Genomic DNA, 19,790 nt, shown 5'->3' with positions numbered 1-19,790 from the left:
TTAAACTTGACCTTTGCTCTCTCATGTTTATCTTTGTCACACACAAACTCACTTATGATAAGTTGTAAAAAGTCATCAGAAAAATAAATACTCAAATATAGTACATGTTCCTGAAATTTCTACTTCAATACAATAAGACATTATTTGTACTAAAACAGTACAGTTGAATTTTTATTAGATTAAAATATTATTTTAGCTCCGAACACAGAGTGGCGCTGTGGCTGTGTGCCGGCCCACCTAGACGGCAACGAAGAACATGACGTGACGTCACTCTATAGCAACTCATTTAAAATTCCCGGTTCAGTTTATTTTTATTTTTTTAAAGCGCCTTTGAAGGGATACAGATAGAAAATAAATTGTGCCGAAAACTGACAACATGACGGTCAGCAGACGTACGCTGGACAAGATTTATTCAGCGGTAAAATTCCACACTTGTTTAACGCGAAATGTTTTGGTTTCTTTGGAGCTAGCAGTTAGCTAGGTTGCCATCAGCTAGCCCGATTACCTTGTATTCACAAAAGCACAAGCTGTCGATTTTGACCAAATTGCAGCACTGTTGGGTTTCAATATAATTATTATAATTTATATTAGGGACGCGTTTAGGGGTTAGTTAACACAAAGTCAATGACTCCAGGACGGGAGACACATGAGTCCTTTATAAGCTATGACAAGTCCCACTTTTGCTGCCGTGCGCATGTAATGCAATAACAGTCCTCTTGTTGCTCAAACGTTTGCTTTTTTTCTTCTCATGTTTCTGTCAGGTTTTGTTTGCTGTTGTGGTCTTGTCATGGTCATACGTCATCTACGCCGGCAGACTCGCAGCCCATTGGCTGCTGGAAAAGAGGACCACGCCTCTGCCCCATGATTGACAGCTTTTATAAGGCACGAAGAGAATACGGTCACTGTCTTTATTTACATTTTCAACTGGAAATCGAACCCCCCCCCCCCAAAAAAAATGTGCTTTTTAATATATTTTTAAAAATACTTAAAAAAAAAACAAACAAAAACGAATCATTTCCTCATTCAGTATGCAAAACTGGAAAATGGGCCTGAGCTTGAGTTTAATGTTAAATTTGTCATGGTAATTTGCTTATCATAATCACTCAATCCAGACATACTCATAGAGTTCCTTGGGCAGCATTAACCAATACTAAAAGATAGAACAGACAAACAGTAGCGCGGGCAATTGTCATGTCTTCTTCCTGAAGAGTAACATATTTAGTTTCTCAAAACCAGTGTTTCTCAAACTTATTGCACCACCTTAAAACATCTTAGCTCACCAAGTACCACCATAAGGACCAACATTGAAATACTGTAGCATAGGATGCTCAAATCTTCAGCACAAATTGGGAAAGGTTTATTCCTAAAATGTCTACTTACCACAAGCCACTGTAACATCCACAGTTTGAACATTAAAACTGCAGTCAAATATATACTTGATAATTTCACTGAAATGTATTGCTTACAAAAATGGCAGTAAAGAGGAAAACACATGACAAGGTGGACAAGGCAACCATGGAAACGCTGAATATGGCTTCATTGTTTGTGTGTGTCCTCTAATGTATTCTGTAATTAAAACACGGGACACACACACGCTACCAAGCTTAAGAGTGCTTTGAAACGCGTGTGTGCGCACATGCGCCTCAGATATGTAAATTCTTAAGAGAATGAATGGGGGAGCTTCAGAGCGGCGAGAACGTCCACTCGACAAGAGTGGTTCTCTACATGCACACTCACACACACACACACACACACACACACATGCACTTATAATTAAAAAGCTGCTTTGCATGTTCAGTGTAAACGGTCTTTGGAAATTCAGTGAAATGGAAAACGGACACACGAATTCTACATTTATTTTTGCCGACATACTTATGTTGACCATATCCACTTCACATTAAAACACGAGTCCAGCATACTGTATTGCAAGTTATAAGTAAGTCCAGAGTGTTGATCGTTCTTAACCTTGTGAGTATTTTCATATTGTACAGGAATTTGTGTGCTTGACTGTTGTCCTGTTCAATAAATAACTAAAAGTGCATCGGCAAAGGTGCTACTATACAGGTATCTTGCTAACACTTTAAAACATGTCGCCTTCAGGATGGGCTGGTGGTTCACAGTTCCCCGTCATCGAGCTCGCCTGGCAGGCAGGACCCCGGTTCTCGCTCTTTGGCCGTCTCCGTGCGGACACTTTTGCTGTTAAACTCCTTGGAGGTCTTCCCTTCCAGCCAGTACGTCACCATATCACCTTTACCCTGACAAGGAGACGCTCGCCATCAGCGGTCATCGGCATCCCAGCGGCGCCGGCACGGCCCACTCACCTTGACTTCCAGCGTTCCACGGCAAACCAGCACGTAGCCGCCGATCTCCTCCAGCAGGTAAAAGACGCTGGCGCTGCACTGGATCTTCAGTGCTTGTGCGACACATGACACGACGACAAGCACGACACAACACGCTCGGTCATGTACGGCGAGGGCGAGGCATAGACTTGGCGTGGGCATGGATACGATACCCAGGCTGGTGGACTCCATACGAGAGGCCGTGTTGACCGTGTCGCCAAACAGACAGTAGCGAGGCATCTTAGTCCCGACCACGCCCGCCACCACTGGACCTGACCAGAAACATGTAACAGCTTTGGATTTTCCATTGCTTTTCATTATTTCCTGCATGCGCACGTGCGAGCGTACCCGAGTGGATCCCGGCGCGGATCTGCAGCTGCGTGTTGGGCTTGTGTGGGATCCGAAATGTGCGACACACACCCAGCAGGTCCAACGCCATGCTGGCGACCTCGGAGGCGTGAAGGATGCCGTTCTCTTGCGGGACACCCGACACCACCATGTCTACACACACAAAGGCGTGTCACGTGTGCCAGCTCGTCTACTGCAGTGATTCGCAAACGGGGGACGGGGCCCACGAACCCGAACGTGGGACGTGGGATGTGTATAGTAACAGTCGTTGGTTGTGTGGCTGTTGGTCGGTCAAATTGTGTGTTTTACCTCCTTGATTTTATTTGTTAACAATTAATTTGGTTGCATGTGCGAAACATGTATGTTCCAGTCCGTGACTAAATTTGTTGTGGTGATCAATGACGTGCGCCTCATGTTACTCGCGTCTTCCGCCTAGTTGCAATTGTCTGCCCTGAGGAGACTCATTTTAAACTTGTGCAATTTGCCAACTTTGTTTTGTTGCAATTTTCCAACTTTATTTTTAATAACCTTAATAAGACTACTAAATTAGATATGCTAACGCGTTCGATTATGGGTTACCCAAAATGGGTAAACATTTTTCAGTGCTTGGCTGTCAGCAAAACAATTTGGAAAAAATGATGTTCTATCATTTCTAAAAAAGTACAAACCTACAAAATAGGGACCCATTACGTCTCCTCCCCACTTTAGGGAAAATGTCTCCCCTGTAAGGGGTCTCTGAACCCCAAAAGTTTGAGAACCCCCGGTGTACTGCGCATGTGCGCGATCGCGTGCGTCGCTCACAGGCATCTCCGATGGTTTCCACCTTGTAGACGTCGTAGTTGTCGATGATGTCGTCAAAGGTGGTGTAGAGCTTGTTGAGGAAGTCCACCACCTGGTATGGAGTACTGCTGCTGGACAGTTGCGTGAAGCCGACGATGTCGCTGCAGGCGCACGCACACAAATGCACAGTCAGCCCGCCCACCTGCCAGTCGTCAGTGCTTGCTTACTTCCTGTCCGGCCGACCTAAAGAAGACGGTGGCGCTGACGTAGCTCTGAGCCTCTGACGGCTTTCCTTGGCGTAGGTCGTCGGCCACCTGGCGAGGAAGCATACCTACACACACGCGCGTGCGCATACAGCTGATAAACGTGCGTGTGTGTTTTGCATGTGTGTGTTTGCTTCCTACTGTAGAGGAGTCTGTCAGTCTTCTGCTTCTCATGCATCAGATCTTGCGTTCGCTCGGCCACCAGCACTTCCAGATGTTTGCTGTACTTCTCCATCTGAACCGCAGTGCACGCAAGCGTATGTGTGAGGGTGCGCGTTCGCTCGCTTTTAGGCTACGTCGCATCTTACCAGGTTCATCATCATGTCCACGGGGCTGACTTTGACGGGGTTGATGCGGTAGACAAACTTCCTGATTTGTTCAAAAGTGGGTCGCTGGGCCGGATTGTGAGTGCCGCATCTCCTGATGAGCTGCATCAGACTCGGTTAGCGTCCTAAACGCTCGCGTCGCGGCGGGTCGCCGGCTCACCTCCACGTAGTCTGCGGGGCACGGGCAGGTGTTGTCGGCTTTGCTGGTGATGAGCTCGGGCAGAGGCGGACAGCAAGAACATTCCAGACTGGACTCGCCCACCTACAACCACAACAAAATTGTTAGAGATCAAGCGTGATGAGTGAAATCTGCCAAGTTCACCTTATTAGCCCAAAAATATTTTTTTTTTGTCTGCTCCATATAGCGAGGCAATACAACTTTATTGAAACAGCACGATTATGTAGCACACAAGGCAACTCAATGTGCTTCACACAACCAAAAGCACATCTAAAAGCGTTGACAAACAAAATAACTCAAGAGATAAAAGGGAACAAAGAGAACAGAGTAGTTTTAACTTGGAATTAGTAGCTTTTGTATCTGGGGCTGACTTCACTGTTGGCAACTTTGCGTGCAGCATTACAGGTAAATGCCGCTTCACCATGTTTGCTTTGAGACCTGGGCTCCTCTAGTAGAGCCGTGTCTGCAGACCTCAGAGTTCTACTGGGTTTACAAAACCCAAAATATTCAGTGATCTATAGACCAGTAGCAGAATTTTCAAATCAATTTGATAGAATCTTGGTTTGTTTAGATATCTATGCGAGCGACATATAGTGACAAGCACAACCATACAAGCACACTTACTGGTACGGGGTCACTGCGTGTGGCGATCTCCAGTAGGATTATAGAAAAACTACACGCACACACACACGCACACACACACACACACGCACACACTGGTGTTACCATGCTTGGTGTCTTCAAAACCAATTGACAAGATCTGTCTTTGTGTGTTGTGCTCAGGCATATGTGGTCACCTGAAGACGTCTCCAGCCAGCGTCGGCTCCACGTTGGCACCTTGAAACTCGGGAGGCATGTACACTTCCTTGACTCTCTGCTGATAGGTGGAGAGAGGCTCCGCCCCTTCCCCACGCCGATACGCCATCAAGCCATAATCTGCCATGACGAGCACGCTGGTCAAAGGTGGGTGGAGTTCCATCCGTGTGTCGGGGAGGGGGGCCGGGGGGGGCTCACCAGCAATCTTGCACACCCAGCGGTCATCCAGCATACAGTTGAGAGACTTGAGGCGGCCATGACAGATGCGGTGCTGGTGTAAGTACGCCATCCCTCTGGCAATGTCCGTGGCGAAGGAGAACCTAGGAGGCGCTGACGTCACGGCCGCCTTGCCGCCAAAGCATGTCCAGGCGAGCTTACCTGAAGCCCCAGTTGAGTGGGATCTCCTCGTTGAGAAGGACGTCGTTGAGGCTCCCTTTGGGACAGTACTCGGTCACTATGGCAACACTCGGCACTTGGACGCAGCCGCCAATGAACTTGCACAGGTTGGGATGGTCCAACTCCCTGGACACAACGCAGGCTCTGTTTGGGAGCTCTCCATGTTGACGACATTAATGGGACTTTAAAAAAAAAAAAAATTCTCCAAGTACCAACAACGCGAGGACTGGCGTGCTGTAGTAGGCTCAAATGTTTATCAAAAACACCGTCTTGTAATTTAAGCTACTGTAACATTGCGCTTAAAGCCTGGCGCAGGCTGAGTGGAGCTCGGCCGATAAATGTTTATCGCAATGTCGTAGATGTAGCAGCCAATCAAAATTCACGTGAGCTGTCTCACACACAGGTTTTAAGCTCGTGAATCAGCCAGCCGTACAAATACAGTACAGCACACAACAATACGTCAATATCTTTATCATTTTAAATAAAGTTGTATGAACAAGTGGTACAGATCGTGAATGGGGGGCAAAGGCGACCTTTGAAAATGTCCACACTCTCCCTTATATCCTTGACCATTGCGATATGGCTTTATGGTTTAATAAAAGTGGTATGTAGAGCCTTAAAACCAGAGGCCGAAAATAAATAGGACATTAAGTTCTTTGTCTAAATTCCACTCAGCTTTAAACATTCAAATGTTAGTGTATGTATTGTTTCTGCTGTCAAGCGATTCATTTTTTTAACAAATTAATTGCAAAAAAATCCGTAATTAATCACATTTTTTAACTATTTTTTGTGAAGCTTGTAACAGATATTTACTTGAATAATATCTTTATTTTTTTTTTAAATTAATCACGAGTTAATGCTTTAGTTTTGACGGCCCTAATTGTTTATTCTAGAAGATTTATTGATGCAACAGCACTCAACAGCTGACTGAGGACTGTATGTAAAAATGTTTTGAATACGCAGTAAAGAATGATTGACGCCTCCATCTTGTGACGTCTTACCTCACTTGCTTGACTTCCTGTCTGATGATCTTAGACAGAGAGAAGGACTTGCTGGGAATCTTCTTGATGGCCACCATCCTGCCGTCGCTGTAAAGCACCGGGGTCAGCTCGCCGTTGTTTTTCGAGGGAGAGGTGAAAGGTCAAAAGGGTGAGCGTACTAGATGCCCGTGCAGGTGAAGGTGGTCTTCTTGCTCCCTGCTTGTCCCCCGCAGGAAGTGAAAGCCGTCACGCAGCTGGTGTTGCTGTCGCTGTTGCCCACGGCCACGCTCATCAAACTGCCCATGGTCACACGCGCGTGCTGATCTGCGGTGCCAAAGACGTCGCGACGCGTCACGTCCGCTTCCCGCTCCGTTGGAAGGCTCGTGGCGGCTTACCGTACCTTGCTTGATGAGGTCGAAATCGATGATCCAGCTCTCATCCCACAGCAGCTTCTGCTTCTGGTACCGCAGCCACTAAACACAAGGTGGACACGCTCAGAAGCGCCCGTCGTATGGCGAGTTGAGGCCGTGCGTCTCACCATGGCGGTCAGGACGAAGCAGAGGCACAGCAGGCTCAGTGGCAGCCCAATTGCCAGTTTGGTGGACAGCGCCATGGGACATTCGCCGCAGTCGGCGGGACAAGTGGAGCAAAGCTCTCCCTCCTGGCACTCTCTGTCACCGCAGACTGAAACGCGCGGAAGTCGGTTACGCCTCGACGGTGCTGCGGCGGCGTGCATCCCGTACCTGCCGAGGCCAGCACGGTGCTCTTGGCCTCCAGCGCCACCTGCATGCGACCCACTCGGATGTGAGCGATCAGGGAGGTCAGGCCCACGTGGAGGAGAACCACCTGGGAAATGACGACACGCCTTCTTTATGCCGCTCGCCCCCTCCGCCGTGTCGTGCCGCTCGGCCTTACCTTGGCGCTCCAGTTGGTCTGCGTCATCTTGCCCGAAGTGGAGATGGTGTGTGTGAAGATCTTTCCGTCGTCGGGAATCCACGGACCGCAGATGCTCTCTGAAGTCTGAACACAAGTGTTAGCACGCCATGCGTGTGCATGCGCATGGACGTGTTTTCGTGTTCGTGTACCATGTACGCCAGCGGGCACGAGTGGATGTTGGCGTGATGAATGCAGCAGTTTTCGCCGTCGGCGTCTTTCCAGTTGGCGGGACACTCGTGATGCTCACAGAACCTACGAGCGTCTTCCACGTCCGCTATGGAACTGAGCATTTTTCACAATTGCCGGCAGGGTTTTAACTTTATCGGTTTATTTATTGTACAATACACACGTGTATCGGCGTGTGCCGTATTACCTGTGAGGGAAGATGCGGTTGTCCACGGCCCAGCCGTAAAACGAGTCGTGGACGGAGACCGAGTAGATGACGGTGAAAACTTCGCCGCTCTTCACCGTCTCGGGAGGCCGCAGCACCCACGCCATCTCCAGACCTGCACGCCGGCGTTCGTGTTAATGCCAGCGGCGCCAGCGTGATCAAGACTCTCACCTCCGCAACTGATCATGTTGGAGTCGTTGGGGCGCTCCAGAGGCCAGCAGTCGTACTCGCTGTTGTCAAGATCGTGCCAGCAGGACGCAGGTGTGACGCAGCACGCAAACACCTGCACGCGTCACAATAAATTGCTTTGGAGTCAATCACTGCCAAAGACGTTTGTATTCATTAATTGGAATTTGCTGCCAAAAACATTTTTATTGGTCAAGTATTTTTTTTTTCCATCACTTTAATTTTCAATAGCTTCCATTTTTTTGTTTCAGGAAAGTGTAAGATCACTAGTTAGTTTCTTCTATTTGTGGCATTCTGTCGAGTGCAGGGCAGTTAAAAGTTTAATATTATGTAATTGTCCTTCCGTTTTTGTTCCCCCTTGTAAGACACCAAGATCTCAATCAATCAATTAACCGATTAATTAAGTCAGGAACAGTTAGCTGAAAAATCAATTTGAGTGCCGTAATAATGTATTTCTACTTATTTACTACCAACCTGTGATGATTTTTACACTGAGAAGGGCAAGATGGATGCATGCGCTGAAAGGTCTCACCCAGATCATGTAGCAGAGGTTGTTCTTCATGACGGAGCAGACGAGACCAGGATGGAAGAGGACGTTCTACTGTCGACAGAGCCAGGATGGAGCCATTCGAGGAGGGTGAAGCAGAACGGAGCAGAACGTGTGCAACTGTTGGAGGTCTTAGTCGAGAGTGAGTGTCAAGCAAGCAGGTTCTCACTTTTCCAATAGGTTCAGCCTTTTGAACGTCGAGCACTTGGGGAAATGCCGCCCTCTGCTGCAGGACATTGGTAGTACATCTCGTCAGGCACATTTTTCACGCATGAGCTTTTTTTTTTGCCTTGGTATATACATCGTGTCATTAACATCCAGTTTTTAAGACGTCTTACGACACATCATGCATTAAAAAAGCCATTTGTAGGGCGTGTCATTTTGAGTATGACTGTAGTCATCGTTTTTTTTGTTTTGTTTTTTTCCCCAAATGCCAGTCTCATTCATTCTTTGTAAGACATCTTACACATCCTGCCAAAAGAAAGCTCGAATATACATCAGGGAACGCCACCCCGTCACATCCCTCCAAACAAATACAAAAAATAAATTAATAATAATTCACTTTTAGGTCAGGCAATACCACAAAACCTTTCATACACGGATCACGATTGCTGGGGCTGCGCTATCCCCAAAAATTGTGAAAAAAAATTCAGATGGAGTACATTTTCATGTGTGCCTTTCGTGTGTGGCCTAACGGATAGGGATGAGTTGTCTTGGCTTCTCAACCGACTGCCTATAACAATCTTCCTTTTGTTATTACAGGACATTTGGGACTCTTCATCACTTAAAGACATTGAGATGCTGACACTTTGAGTTCTTCCGTGGTGTACCTCAGTCTGAGCTCCTCTAATCAGGTAAGCCCTTACTGGAAATGTTTATATATATATATATATAAATATATATATAGAATTTATATATAGAATATATATATAGAATATATATATTATATATATATATAGAATATATATAAATAGAATATATATATATATAGAATATATATATTATATATATATAGAATATATATATTCTATATATATATATATATAATATATATATAGAATATATATATATATTCTATACATATATAGAATATATATATTATGTATATTATATATATATATTATATATATATATATTTTTTTTTTTTTTAATTATTATTATTCCTCCCCACCTATTAGGGCACTCAAATCATTTCACACTGATTCACATTCATCTAATGATGGCGCTGCATCGAGAGTAACAGAGGGTTCCCTATCTTGCTCAAGGACACTTTGACATGGTAACAAAGGCCAGGGATCGAACCCACCACTTCTGGGATGGGAGACGCTTACTCTACAACGGAGTCATTCCGTTCCTAAACTGACCTTCATCATATTTTTTTAATCTAAAATTTACCACCAGTGGGCGCCAAATTCAAGTGCTCACTCCCGGCATTGTAGTTTGGTGATCTTTCATCAAGGAAAAGCCCAATTTGTGGCACTTACTGCTCACGCCTTTCAATAAAATCTCAAATGATGTTCGTCATCGGAAAAAAATGCCCTGTATTGCTATATTTGTCTCCGTTTTCCATCACATAATATAAAGTAGTGATTTTCCCCATCACTTTAGCTGCCAATTAGCCGCCATTGCTCAATAGCGGTCGCTCCCCAACAGCAAATGTGCATACAAACAGTGGCCATATTGTCGCTTGTAAGACAGCCTCAGGCAGGCATGAGTGCAGACAGGTCGGATAACGAGTGTGATTAAGGCTAATGATAGCATTGCGGCAGTCAGAGAGAGTGCATGTGTAATTGTGTGTTGCTAGTGATGGCAACCAAGTCCGCAAATGAGCCACTTGTCCACTCCGACTTTGCTACACTTCCACCTCCACCCGCCCAGCGCACGTCAGTTTCCAATGGAAAATATGATTTACACTAATTGTAGCGGCCTATTGAGTTATTAGTTTTCTCCAAATGAGGCGGCAGCGCCTTTAACAAAGCTTTCAAAAGTATTACATTTGATCTGGAGAGTGAGCTCATCCCCGGCGCTGTCGCACACAACAAAATGAAAAAGGAGTGAAAGGTGTGGCGATAAAGACACTTCCAACGATCAATTTTGAAGAAAGAAAAAAAAAATCCTTCGATCCAAGTGAGGCTGAAAAAAGAAAAACAGCTTGCCTCGACTCTTGTGAACAGATTTTGTTAGCTGAAGCCTTGTGACGTAACGGAGTCCAAATACTTTACAAACTTTTTGATTGGCGGGCCACAATGGGTTCTAAATTTTGACAGAGGGGCCGGACCAGGAGCGGATGGATGGAGTGTTTTGGTCAACTCACCTCATCCGAGAAAAAAACTACATTCAATTTGAAATGAAAATGAACAAAAGAAAACAAAAAATATCTGTGTTTGACACACCACGGGATTTAGAAAATAAAACATTAACAAGTTTTATTCATTTAATTTTTTTCAAGTTCGACGGGCCAGATTAAAACGTTTAACGGGCCGCATGTGGCCCCTGGGCCGTAGTTTGCCCACACCTGCGCTAAGGAATGCGCTCGCCGTTTCCCCGGTTCTGGAGAATGACCCGTGGGACGGACGAGCCGTCCGCCACCACAACCGGCAGCCGCAACACAAGCAAACATGAAGTCCAAGTACCCGTTCCAACGTGCCGAATGTTCATTGCGAGGTGTGCGCAACCTTTTTGGTTTTCTCAAATATTCCAAATGGCTGAGTTGGACATAGTGGTGTGGTCCTGCTAACTTTTCATTGTAGCTAAAGTTTGTTTATTTGCTATCTCTGTGCCTGGGTTCTTATTGTTTGGGATTTTTCATTATAGTTGTATTTTTTTTTATTTCATTATTTAACTTTTGTCTTTTAAATTTTTAAATTACAGTTTCATCTGCATTTCAATTTTAGTTGGCATTTTGTTAGTTTTTATTTTTACTTTAATTTTCATTTTTTATTAGTTTTAGTTTTAGGTTTAGTTGAGTTAATTTTTTAATATGGAGTATCCATGACAAAATAATAAAAAAAAAGTCCGTAAATCAGTATTTTGTAATCAAGTAAAGTAAGACAATTTCAGACAATTTCAGACGTCAGTTTGGCCTTCCTACTTCTGTCCGGACACGAAGCATAACTAAAATAAATATATTTAAGCGGAACCACAAATGTCTGATCTTAATTGACAAAGTCGAAAACAAAGGACATTTTTCCTAAAATTCTAGTTAGTTTTAGAAGAAGTTTTAGTTCCAGTTCGTTTGCGTTTTCTTAAAAGCATATCCATTTGTATTTTACTCTATTATTAAAATTATTTTTTAATTTTACATTTAGTAATTTTTAAATAATTTGTTTTCATGAACTAACGCAAAAATCTAATCATGTTTATTCCACCATCTCGTTTCCCTTTTTTATTTATTTATTTATTTTATTAGTTTTTTTTATTGTCCTTCTGGCCTGTTCTCTCCGTAACAAGACGACTGAGATCCTCCCTCCAGGATGGATTTGCTCTCTTTCACGTCATCGCCTGCATATAGTGAGCATGAAGAGTTTACAGATTAGCCACTCTTTTGTCATCCGTCTCATGTCGAGTGGAACACATTCCAAGGCTTTCTTCTGCTCATTGATGGACATAATGCCGCTCGCTTAATATTTCCACTTGATGCTGTGCGCGTGTGTGTGTGTGCGCCTAATCTTCAGTGAGTGTCGCCATATGGAAACTCCACTTTCCTTCCGTCAATCTCAATTAGTTAAGTGTTCCACCTCCAAGGGTGTGTGTGTGTGTGTGTGCGTGTGTGTCACGCTGAGGCCTTGTCACGATTTTTGGCACATGCACGCGCACAATGTGCCATACACACCAAAATTAGTCGATTGTGGCATGCGTGTCAGCTTATCGGTGGTGCGCGGCTTTGATTTCTACATATATGTATATATTGGGGGGGCGGGGAGGGGGGCAGCCGGGGCTGGGGGTAAGGGAAACTTTGCCTCATCCTCTCCTCACATTATCACCCAGCCCAGAATAACACACACAAAACACAAAAATACAATTCCTGCAATGTAGCACCCGCACACACACATCTTAAAGTAAGAGTAATGACAGAGATGCCATGGTAACCATGGCGACAAAGGTGCTATGAATTAATACAAACATGCTGAGTCACACTCAAGTGTGTGCGTGTATACGAATTAACTGGGTGTCCCCATGTTGAGAAGGAGGGGAAAAAAAAAAAAAGGTCCCCCACGTCTAATCTGAGGAGGCCATTCACTTGTCTGTGCAACTAACTGTCACCACAATAATTGTGTGTGTGTGTGTGTGTGTATAATTGGGGGTTTGGATGATGATGATGATGTCACAAATTCCGCTTTTCCATTGACATAGCCCGATTGGGAATGTGTGGGGTAGCGAGGCCATAAGGTGATCAGAAGCATCACACTTTAAAACAAAAACTGAAAATGTGCTGGGTAAAAAAAGCAAAGACTCTGATGAGGATGCATGACGCCCTCTCTGATTAAATGTTGCTGCTATCAACATATACAATTTTAAACAATGCTGAATTGAAAGCTCGAAGTTAAGGAGCGTTCAGGATACGCAAAGTGTCATCATGGCAAAAAAATTATGACAACCACCAAGTGCAAACTTTGAAATGTACTTAAAACATTTTTTTTTGTTTTTTTATATAAAATACTAATTTTGATAACTTGGCCCCCCCGAAAAACACAAGATTGCTTCCCTCTTTTATTTAATTTATCTTATTTTGTTGTATTGCATTGAAAAGACAAACAATGCAGAAAAGTATTTCTAGAACATACTGGAACCTTTCTCCGACTCTTTTTGTCACAAGAGGCAAATTCGCAGATGAGTTCAGGCCGGCGTCACAATGTCGAGATGGCGTTATACTTATTGCGTTGCTCATTTTGTCTCTCAATTGCTTCTTCACACAGCCGTGTGCATCGCTCACCAGCATTACGATTTCATTCTGCTCCGTGTGCAAATGTTTGAATTCTATACATTCGGGACTTGACCTGCTTTGGGACGATTAAAGGGACGGACAAAAACGCACTTCGGACGTTGCTTAGTTTGTCTTTTATAATAAAACTTCTTGTCCGCTGTCTTCAAAAGGGGACTGTTTTGTCCCTGCGACGGAATGCCCATCTCTGCTCACAATATCTGTAAAAGATATTTGTCTTCCACTAACACTTCCAATTCCATCACTTCAAACTTCCTTCTCCACTTGTGCTTTCCCCAAAATATGAAAATCTTTGGTGCTATCTAAATACAGTCTAGCGATCTCCACCACTTTTAGAAAATCTGCGTCTGAAAAACATGCAGCGCACGTGTGTGTGTGTGGGTGTGGGGGTGTGTGTGTGTGTGTGTGTGTGTGTGTCTAAGGTGCCAATGCATTGATGGAAAACCTAATCTAGTTTTTCCTCTGTGTCTCACAGATCGCACCCCCCCCGTAAAGGTTTTAAAGTGCGTCGGGGAGGTGGCACCCTGGCTGACATGCGAACACGCCGCCGCAGGAGGACAAAGAGCAGGAAAGGACATTTTGGGGAAAATTGTTGCCATCGACTCGAGAAGGAGAAAAGTAAAGGAGGACCGAGCTGTGTGGAAAAAGGAGAGCCGCAATTGTGGGTGTGCACCCAGCGATAATTGGCCTCTCTCGTACCTGCTACTGCCATCGCTGCATGAGCCTCACAACACACACACACACACACACACACACTTCTGCGCTGCTGGGCTCTGCAAGTTGTGCTCTCCGCTCTCCAGGTAGGACATTTTTGCTTTTTCACCCGCTTGTATTGGCACGAGGAAATTGGGTCCATTTCATAAACTCACAAGAATTTCATGTGCAAAAAATAAGAACGCGCTTGGGCCTTTTTCAATTTTGGTGGATGTATTTTGTCATGAAGGTTAGTTGAATTTTTGATTAACACAAACCTAGAGGATTCTTTTGGGGGGGCTTTTGTTTTTGCAGAAAAAAAAGCATACTTAAATTCTTTTATAGAAATTAATTTTTTTTCCCTTAGTTTTATAAATAATTTTAAACATTTTTCTTGCATGTTTGTATGTCATGTATTCTTAAATGAGTTTTCATTTGAAGGTCATTTAATTCAGATTACATGTGAGGACAGTTGTAATTATGCAGTTTACACACACACACACACACACACACACACACTTTTGCCAAGAAAACAGCGACAAAAACAACATGAACATGCTTAGCAATACAAACACCAGGCATGGAAACCCTTCAGAGAAAAAAAATTCCAACCAGCTGACACAGGGTTAATTACACTTCTCACACACACACACACACACACACACCCCCCCCACACATTCAGGACCATTTAGCTCGAGTGTGAAATGGGGGTTCCCTGTGCTCCCGTTGTAAGGAAACGAAATGGCAAATTACTGGGAAAACCTGACTTGTTTCGATTCCCTGTAAGACCAGTACGGTGTGTGTGCGTGTGTGTGTGTGTGTGCGTGTTAAGATGCTGGTTCTCAACTGCTGTCAATCACATTTTCTTTCTGTCACTATTTACTCTGAGAATAAATCAAGCATTCAAGCATAATTCAATAGCAAAAAATTGAGTCGCAGTTTGGTACACAAAATACGAATGCTGCATTTAAAAGGCACAACGCGCCGTCGTAAATCGCTAACCAAGTGGTAATGTCCTAATTAAAAAAAAACAAACAAACAAACACTTCTATTTGACGATAACACAATCATTCAAATCCAATGACATGACTGATAATTGTGAAGCATTTTGTCCAAAGTGATCTGCTCAAATTTCTGCCAACTCGCATCACAATAACCTGAAGAATTCTGCGAAAGCAACCCAAATGTTTTTGAGAGCCAAAAAGCGGAATGTCACGTAATGGCCGAGCCAATCGCCTGCGCAGAATCAAACTGAGCCTGCGTTTCACTTGCCGACGTCAAAACTGAAAGCAAAACGCCCCAAGAACAAGCAGGAAACTGAAGACAGTCGCGGCGGAGGCCTGAAAACGCGTCGCTAGAGAGATTTTCACGAGCCAACCACAATTCGTGTTGAAGAGATGCAAACACATCTGGACTGAGATACTGACCGCTTAGGTTGTCGGGGAGGAGCTAAGTCTAGCCTGGGTTGTGATAGAGAGTCTTTGAGCGTTTCGAATCATTTGTCAGTTTAATGCCATGCTTTCCAGTTGACTCGTGTGTTGTGTGTTGGTTTTTTATCCCAGATGTGGCAGCCGATGAGCGTCAACGTCAGCCTGCTGGTGCTGCCAGCGATGTCACTGCTGCTCTTCTCTGCCATCGGTCGAAGCGACGAAAACGTCACCCTCAGCCCGGGCTGTCACTTGCATCGTGAGTCTTGACCGCACGGTTTGCACCAAAATACGGCACGTCAGCTGAAATGCGAGAATACCTGAAACAAAGTCACTTCAGAATCTGAATTTATTGTAATTATACTCAGTGTACAACGAGATTGGAGCGCTTCCCCTCTGCGGTGCAAATATAAATTAAAAATATACAAATAAATAAATAAATGAGCTCTTCCACGCTCGTTTGTGCTCTTCAGCTTTCAACGTGAGCATCCGCAGCGACCGGCGAGGCACGTGTCGAGGCATCCACCTCCTGCACGCCTGCGTGGGCTACTGCGAGTCCAGCGCCTTCCCGTCCAGGTACTCGGTGCTGGTGGCCTCCAATTTTACGCACAACGTCACTTCGGCGTCGCGATGCTGCACCATCGCCAAGGAGGCAAAGGTGAGGACGGGGATCTCGGTTGTCGCACTCCATCCGCTCTTAACAACACCGCCTCTGGTCGGCCAGGTCAAAGTTCGCCTAGAGTGTCCGGGAGGGCGTCACCACGACGACTTGGAGATCGTGACGGCCAAGGCGTGTCGCTGCGACATGTGCCGCACGTCCCGCTACTGACCCGAACCAGGACGGCAACTCACATTCCAGTTGACTGCTGCACTACAGAAATGACAGAACCAGACAAAATCGGGACTCCTATCCGTATTTGGACTTTCGGATTGTGATAAACGCATCGCAGCATTTCCATTCCACTTTAAGACAGGAGCAGACCATAATGAAAAGAATTTATTCCACGATTTACAATAAGCACTAACCAGAAACAAAAAGACTAAACGCACCAAATATTTATTTGTTTTTACAGATTTTTTTTTTTTGTACATTGTTTCTATTGGTGGAACCAAAGAGTGCTTGAAATGCTAAATATATTGAATATTTTTTACACTGTGTGAATTAAAATAAAATCTTTGAAAATGTGGACTTGTTTTTTTTTTCTTTTATTACAAATATGCACAAGAAGAATAAAAACATAATGTCTTACATTAGCTTATCATGTGAGCAGTATCATAAAAAGTTGCATCAACTCGCTGCCCATCCTAAAGACACGAACGCGTACAGGCCATGAGGTGGGAAAGCAGTCCCAAACCAGTAAAGCAAAGTCCCAAACCAACAGCAGCAAAGAGAAAGGCTTAAAATCACACACCGATAATTTGTTTGCATGATATTATAATGAGCATCGTGCACAAGTTGATGCTACGGTGGACATCAGTTGTTTCACGCCCCGTCAGAAGCTCTCACACTCGGTGTCCAGGGTGGTGCACACGGCACAGTGGCAGTGCACGGCTACTGGGTAGTGATAAAGAGGCGAGATGCCGGGCTGGCAGCCTGGTAGCCGTGCGCTAGCGTAGCGGGACAGCGCGTACGTGCACACGCGGTGGTGTCGGAGGATGTAGGGGGGGTCCGGCACTGGCCTCTGCGCAAAAGTGGGAGAAAAAACTAATAAGTCACGACCAACTTAAAAGGGGATAAATGTGTAATGGAAGTCTCCCACCAGCAGGGCGGCACTGTGAGTAATTGCAACTTATGGACATTTTTATTTCTCGTAATACTCGGGGCAAGAACGATTAATGTTACGGACATCCTGAATAGTGTTGATACTGCCAACGCATATAAAAAGGAGCAGCACAATGTTAATTATGTTGAAGCAAAAACAAGTGGAAAACTTGTTTAAACGCTCTTTTAACAGTGGCATCACTGTCTAATTTTCGTGGCGTTGAGCGGGTGTTTGTTTTTTTTTACCTCCCAGGTGTGACAGCGCCCCCAGCAGGCCTCCGTGGTGATTCGCAACCCCTTGCAGCCCAGCTTCTGGGCCACGAAGGTGAACTCCCGCACTGCGCAGCCGCGGAAGCCGTGCAGCGCTGTCTGCTCGGCCACGCGCACCACGGCCGCGCGCTGGCCCAGCAGCGGCAGCAGCAGCAGGAGCGGAGGAAGGACGCGCATGCTGCTGGCAAACAAACGTAAGTTCGTTACACCGGAGCAACGCTGCTCTCTGGTGGTCATTTGAAGAACTGCTACATTTCAATCTTTAAAATATTCGTGATGACCGTGAGGAGAATAGTTTTTGGCGAAGTCTTCATGACTCAGAAATTATGAGAAATTATCGAATGGGTTTATAAAATATCTGTATATGTATATATTTTTTTTTTAAAAAGCAAGACTACAATGATAAAACATTCCATATTACTTTCTTTTCTTTTCTTCTATCAAGTAGCAGCCTAAAGTGTTTGACTTAAAGGAAGAAAAAAAAAAACTCTCACCTTTGGCGTCTCACCTTGTGCCGAGATCGGAGCGCGTGTGTGGCTCGGCTGCGTTCGTGCGAGCAGCAAGTGAAATGGAAGCTGGAAGGCTTGTCTCTGTTGTTTTTTTTCCCCCCTCCCTTTTTTTTCTGTGTGAGAAAATCATTAGGGCGGACGGACACTCTGACATCATCGTAATTACAATTAAAACACCACACGAGAGAGCCGATCGAGGCAGAAATAACGGAGACTCCCTTCTTGGAAAATACTGATAGTAGTCTAGATGCTATTTTCTTAACCTCAGAGTGTGCATGTGCGATTGCGTTCCACATCTCTGGACTCGTGGCCACTGAGTTAGGTAAACCTGTAACATCTGATCCTATTAGAAAACAATTTTTTTTGCCCTGTTATTGTCCCCGGTTTTAAGTTTATACAGCTGAAGTTTGAAGACAGTTGGATCAATTGAATCCTCTCAGATAAAGTTCTTCGATCCTGTTCCTCGAAGGCCAGTTGTTTTTCGTTGCTTTCTGCTACAACAAACGTGAAGCATATGATCGGGCTCGTTATCCATCTTCTGCGGACCTTGCTGATGATCAGAACACTTGAATCAGGTGTGTCACAGCAAGGAGAGATAGAAAACAGACAGGACAGCAGACCTCAAGGAACAGGAGTGAAGACCTCTGCTCTAGGACAATAGTCCGAAAGTATGACCCCTTTGAATGTGCAAAAATGGGCCCAAAATTGGATAAAAAAATGTACAAAAATAATCAGGACCTTGCAGTGGTGGCCGGTTGGGCCTTAATATAATAAAACCGTAAACGTCCAAGCGTCATTGTCTCCTTAGATTAGGGGTGGGCAAACTTTTTTGATTGGTGGGCCACAATGGGTTCTAAAATTTGACAGAGGGGCCGGACCAGGAGCAGATGGATGGAGTGTTTTGGTCACCTCACCTCATCGGAGAAAAAAAACACATTGAATTTTAAATGAGAGTGAACAAAAGCCTTACAACTAAATATGTCTTTGAAAAAAACACAGAATTTAGAAAATAAAACATTAACAAGGTTTATTCATTTAATTTTTTTCAAGTTCGGCGGGCCGGATTAAAACGTTTAACGGGCCACATGTGGCCCCCGGGCCGTAGTTTGCCCTTAGATGCTTATTAGATTGAATGGAGTCAGAGCGCCGACTTGTGGACGGACAACGTAATGACATCATTCTGAGTGACTCACAACCCTGAACAGTATTCCCTCACAGAAAAGTAAAAACCGTATCGGGATTTCACCATCTCAATGGAACACGGATCAGAAATCAGAAATTTTTCAGAAAGACAAGACACACACACACACACCAAAGTTGTTTGTCAAAGTGAAGTGTAATGTCATGTTACTTACAAGTAAACTTTCTCCATCCAACTTCACCCATCCCACGCCCAAAACAAAACATCTTCTCCAGCTGTTCCTTCTTGGGGACAAATTGAGTGAAATTGCTACGTGGAATGCGTTGAAAACCCGCTCAGACAAGACTTCTTTGGAAATAAATAAATAAATAAAGTATACAAAAACAAGTCTGCATGTATCAAGATATTTGGCAACACAAATACACCATGAAAAGAGACAATCACCAGCATCAACCAAATATTCCTTTTCTAGCCGTTTTTTTTTTTTTTTTGCACTGTGCCTAAATGAAAATATTTTACCAAGGCTTTCGTTGACAGGTAGATTGTTTAAAAAAAAAAAA

At 44.4% G+C, this 19,790-nt stretch overlaps 4 protein-coding genes and 1 long non-coding RNA gene across 9 annotated transcripts in view; 2 read left to right on the top strand and 3 right to left on the bottom strand.

Annotated features, from left to right (window-relative positions):
- The first annotated feature begins 245 nt into the window (after positions 1 to 245).
- On the top strand, positions 246 to 6,429 carry LOC148339015 (uncharacterized). Its single transcript, XR_015842976.1, has 4 exons — positions 246 to 418; positions 762 to 882; positions 2,101 to 2,378; positions 5,018 to 6,429. It is a non-coding gene; the product is annotated as an uncharacterized LOC148339015 (long non-coding RNA).
- Positions 1,763 to 8,613, bottom strand: LOC148339014 (atrial natriuretic peptide receptor 2). Its single transcript, XM_088294945.1, has 23 exons — positions 8,472 to 8,613; positions 7,925 to 8,036; positions 7,736 to 7,868; positions 7,512 to 7,644; positions 7,342 to 7,446; positions 7,170 to 7,272; positions 6,965 to 7,110; positions 6,827 to 6,899; positions 6,606 to 6,750; positions 6,448 to 6,534; positions 5,429 to 5,572; positions 5,249 to 5,370; positions 5,032 to 5,170; positions 4,859 to 4,907; positions 4,217 to 4,318; positions 4,039 to 4,158; positions 3,872 to 3,965; positions 3,711 to 3,798; positions 3,489 to 3,628; positions 2,688 to 2,840; positions 2,513 to 2,611; positions 2,322 to 2,413; positions 1,763 to 2,255 (listed from the first exon to the last, which is right to left on the bottom strand). The coding sequence occupies exons 1-23, from the start codon at positions 8,499 to 8,501 to the stop codon at positions 2,115 to 2,117; spliced, it is 2,550 nt and encodes an 849-aa protein (XP_088151071.1). The 5' UTR covers positions 8,502 to 8,613; the 3' UTR covers positions 1,763 to 2,114.
- Positions 8,614 to 13,918: 5,305 nt separating this feature from the next.
- Positions 13,919 to 16,735, top strand: gpha2 (glycoprotein hormone subunit alpha 2). Of its 3 annotated transcripts, none has more exons than XM_088294595.1 (4): positions 13,919 to 14,228; positions 15,684 to 15,807; positions 16,022 to 16,206; positions 16,273 to 16,735. In XM_088294595.1, exons 2-4 carry the CDS (start codon positions 15,684 to 15,686, stop codon positions 16,375 to 16,377), a joined length of 414 nt encoding a protein of 137 aa, XP_088150721.1. In that variant the 5' UTR covers positions 13,919 to 14,228; the 3' UTR covers positions 16,378 to 16,735. The 3 variants fall into 3 exon arrangements, with proteins under 3 accessions (XP_088150721.1, XP_088150720.1, XP_088150722.1); XM_088294596.1 differs by lacking the exon at positions 13,919 to 14,228 and adding an exon at positions 15,463 to 15,555; XM_088294594.1 differs by lacking the exon at positions 13,919 to 14,228 and having other exon boundaries at positions 15,297 to 15,807.
- Positions 16,736 to 16,889: 154 nt separating this feature from the next.
- gphb5 (glycoprotein hormone subunit beta 5) lies at positions 16,890 to 18,246 on the bottom strand. The gene is made up of 3 exons (XM_088294311.1): positions 18,139 to 18,246; positions 17,557 to 17,799; positions 16,890 to 17,230 (listed from the first exon to the last, which is right to left on the bottom strand). Exons 1-3 carry the CDS (start codon positions 18,244 to 18,246, stop codon positions 17,042 to 17,044), a joined length of 540 nt encoding a protein of 179 aa, XP_088150437.1. The 3' UTR covers positions 16,890 to 17,041.
- Positions 18,247 to 19,406: 1,160 nt separating this feature from the next.
- The window catches only part of ppp2r5b (protein phosphatase 2, regulatory subunit B', beta), a 10,951-nt gene continuing 10,567 nt past the window's right edge, over positions 19,407 to 19,790 (bottom strand). For all 3 annotated transcript variants that reach the window (XM_088292778.1, XM_088292776.1, XM_088292777.1), the window contains one exon: positions 19,407 to 19,790. This exon is cut by the window's right edge and continues 1,078 nt beyond it. The gene's annotated coding sequence lies outside the window, so the exon portion shown is untranslated.

The sequence above is a fragment of the Idiotropiscis lumnitzeri genome, chromosome 4 (assembly GCF_059441095.1).
Source record: "Idiotropiscis lumnitzeri isolate Australia: NSW breed Sydney's pygmy pipehorse chromosome 4, RoL_Ilum_1.0, whole genome shotgun sequence".
Classification (NCBI taxonomy): Eukaryota; Metazoa; Chordata; class Actinopteri; order Syngnathiformes; family Syngnathidae; genus Idiotropiscis; species Idiotropiscis lumnitzeri.
This window is presented reverse-complemented; position numbering and strand designations above follow the sequence as displayed.